This window comes from Theropithecus gelada, chromosome X, assembly GCF_003255815.1.
Source record: "Theropithecus gelada isolate Dixy chromosome X, Tgel_1.0, whole genome shotgun sequence".
Classification (NCBI taxonomy): Eukaryota; Metazoa; Chordata; class Mammalia; order Primates; family Cercopithecidae; genus Theropithecus; species Theropithecus gelada.
In genome coordinates this window covers 60,450,478-60,453,502 of record NC_037689.1, presented here as the reverse complement: position 1 = coordinate 60,453,502, position 3,025 = coordinate 60,450,478, and the positions used below count along the sequence as shown (strand labels likewise).

General features: G+C 37.0%; 1 protein-coding gene across 1 annotated transcript; it reads right to left on the bottom strand.

Moving 5' to 3' along the window:
* Positions 1–2,109: 2,109 nt before the first annotated feature.
* Positions 2,110–2,646, bottom strand: LOC112615167 (putative uncharacterized protein FLJ46204). Its single transcript, XM_025371839.1, has one exon. It carries the CDS (start codon positions 2,644–2,646, stop codon positions 2,110–2,112), a length of 537 nt encoding a protein of 178 aa, XP_025227624.1.
* Between the last annotated feature and the right edge of the window lie 379 nt (positions 2,647–3,025).

The following is a 3,025-nucleotide window of genomic DNA, read 5'->3' as shown; positions in this document are numbered from 1 at the left end:
CTTCTTGTCCTGCCCCTGCTCCATCTGCTATCCTTAGCCCTTGCACACAATCACATAAGTGCATCTTTCTATAATGCACAGAGTCTGTTTCTCCCCTTTTAAAAAATATAACAGAAACAGGTTTTTCACATTCATTCCACTTTTGTTTACATTTTCTTTTGTTCTATTTTTTTGTTACAGGTCTCCATAGTCTATTCAAAATAATCCCATTAATAAGCACGTCTTGCGTGTCGAGCATGTTTATGGGGAAAAAATTGCAGGAACCTGATTTATCTATTGGAATCCTTCTAAAAGACCAGAGGGGTTTCAATCTCATTAAAGATTTTTTTCATCAGCCAGGCAGATCTAGACCAATCAGAAGGCAGAATATATCACCTAGGGAAGAGCATCAACTCATTTGTACCATTTTAATAAGACTAATTTTAAAGTAATGCAGAAAGGACTCAGGCCTTCAACTTACTTTCAGTAGTGCTTCCACTTGTTAGAGTCCTTCAAAGTCATTAGTAAAATCATATAGAGTGTATTTTTTGAGGCTCCCAATCTTTTGAGGTGAGTTGCTTCATATTTCCTAAAACAGCTACCATTTATTTAACATTAACTTTAATAGGCTTTTTTGTATATGTGCACTATTTCATTTTATCCTCACAATATTACTATGATAGGCATCTTTAACATTTACAATTTAAAGATGGGGATACAGACTCAGATACGTGAGATAATGTTCCTAAAGTCATATGGTCAGTAAATGGTGGAATTGGGAAGTTGAACTTAGGTCTCTCTGATAATAGGGCCTGAGCACCTGACCACTATATTGTACTGAATAAATGAGATTCCTGGGTTTCTCTGAAGTATGACCATACACATTCAAATGCAGAAACAAGAACATACAAACAAAAACTTCCAAGGTGTGGTGGAAGAGAGAGGAAAATACCTGATGTTCTCTGAGCTCTACTTCCTGTAAGCATCGTCAAAGAGGTAACAAGTCCTGGAGGGGAATAGCTGTGGAGTGTGAGTTAGACACTTGACACAAGAAGTTAAGCCTCAGCAAAGATTCCTGTATCTAGGTTTGGCACAAAATCAACTGTGTATCCCTACACCTGACGGACTCATTCAGGCTGAGATAATGGTCATCTCTGTGGTAACTGCATGGTCAGATATCTGAAGACCAAAATCTCTCCCCTAAAATATTAGTGTAGTGTGAGATCCTAAAAGTGTAGCATAAATTCTATAGGGTAGAGAACACTGAAAATGAGAGTTTAAATTTCGATCATTCCTCTAAAATGGAGACTAAGAAGCAGAAATTACATTATTATAGAAAATGAAGTGATATTTCCAGCACACCTGAGTCCATCCATGCCTTCTACACTTCTACCTGCACTTGATGTCACAGTCTATCCTCAGTTAACAACACAGTATGTGAAGCACTTAGCAGCACTTAGCACAGAGCTTGGCACATAAGAAGTGCTCCATAAATGTTAGGTGAGTGCGTATTAGATGTATAGAAAATACCTTTCGTCTTGAATTAAATGTATGGTTCATACGAGCTGTTTAGTATATCCATTATATAATTCAAATTATATTATTTAAATTAAATAATCAAATTATTTTCAGTGTAATATTACAATTCTATATATTTTAAAGGCAGTTTTAAAGCAATGGACAACTTTTCATTATAATTGCAAAATTGGTTTTTCTTTCCCAAATTCACAAATTTGATGTCACATCTAGTATGAATACATAAGTTCTTATTATAAATATTTTTATTAATAGGAAACTCTTAGCAATGAAATTTGGATCCATTTGCAAGTCTAGTTTTTTCTTTTTTTTTTTTTTTTTTTGAGACAGAGTCTCACTCTGTCGCCCAGGCTGGAGTGCAGTGGCGCGATCTCGGCTCACTGCAAGCTCTGCCTCCCGGGTTCACAGCATTCTCCCGCCTCAGCCTCCCGAGTAGCTGGGACTACAGGTGCCCGCCACCACGCACGGCTAATTTTTGTTTTGTACTTTTTAGTAGAGATGGGGTTTCATAGTGTTAGCCAGGATGGCCTCGATCTCCTGACCTCGTGATCCACCTGCCTCGGCCTCCCAAAGTGCTGGGATTACAAGCGTGAGTCACCGCGCCTGGCCTACACGTCTATTTTTTAAACATGTTAAATTCGACTCGGTCAACCTAAAATGCATATGTATGTATGTATGTATATGTATGCATATGTATGTATGTATATATGTATGCATATGTATGTATATATGTATGCATATGTATGTATGTGTATATATGTATGCATATGTATGTGTATATATATGCATATGTATGTATGTGTATATATGTATGCATATGTATGTGTATATATATGCATATGTATGTATATATGTATGCATATGTATGTGTATATGTATGCATATGTATGTATGTGTATATATGTATGCATATGTATGTATGTGTATATATGTATGCATATGTATGTATATATGTATGCATATGTATGTATGTATGTATGCATATGTATGTATGTATGTATGCGTATGTATGTATGTATATATATGTATGCGTATGTATGTATGTGTATATATGTATGCGTATGTATGTATGTGTATATATGTATGCGTATGTATGTATGTGTATATGCATGTATGAATATATATATGCATTTTAAGTTGACCAACTCGAATTTAGCATGTTTAAAAAATAGATATGTAAACGAATCCAAATTTCATTGCTAAGAGTTTCCTAGTGATAGGAAATGTAAAAGAAAGCTAACAGATTAATGTCATATAGTGTGCAGCAGACTTACATTCTGGCAACATAAAAAGATATGGAGCGGCCGGGCGCGGTGGCTCAAGCCTGTAATCCCAGCACTTTGGGAGGCCGAGACGGGCGGATCACGAGGTCAGGAGATCGAGACCATCCTGGCTAACACGGTGAAACCCCGTCTCTACTAAAAAATACAAAAAACTAGCAGGGCGAGGTGGCGGGCGCCTGTAGTCCCAGCTACTCGGGAGGCTGAGGCAGGAGAATGGCGTAAACCCA

What these genes read in the sequence shown, in the direction of transcription:
- LOC112615167 (XM_025371839.1), bottom strand. Translation starts at nt 2,646, where the DNA reads ATGCATATATATATTCATACATGCATATACACATACATACATACGCAT.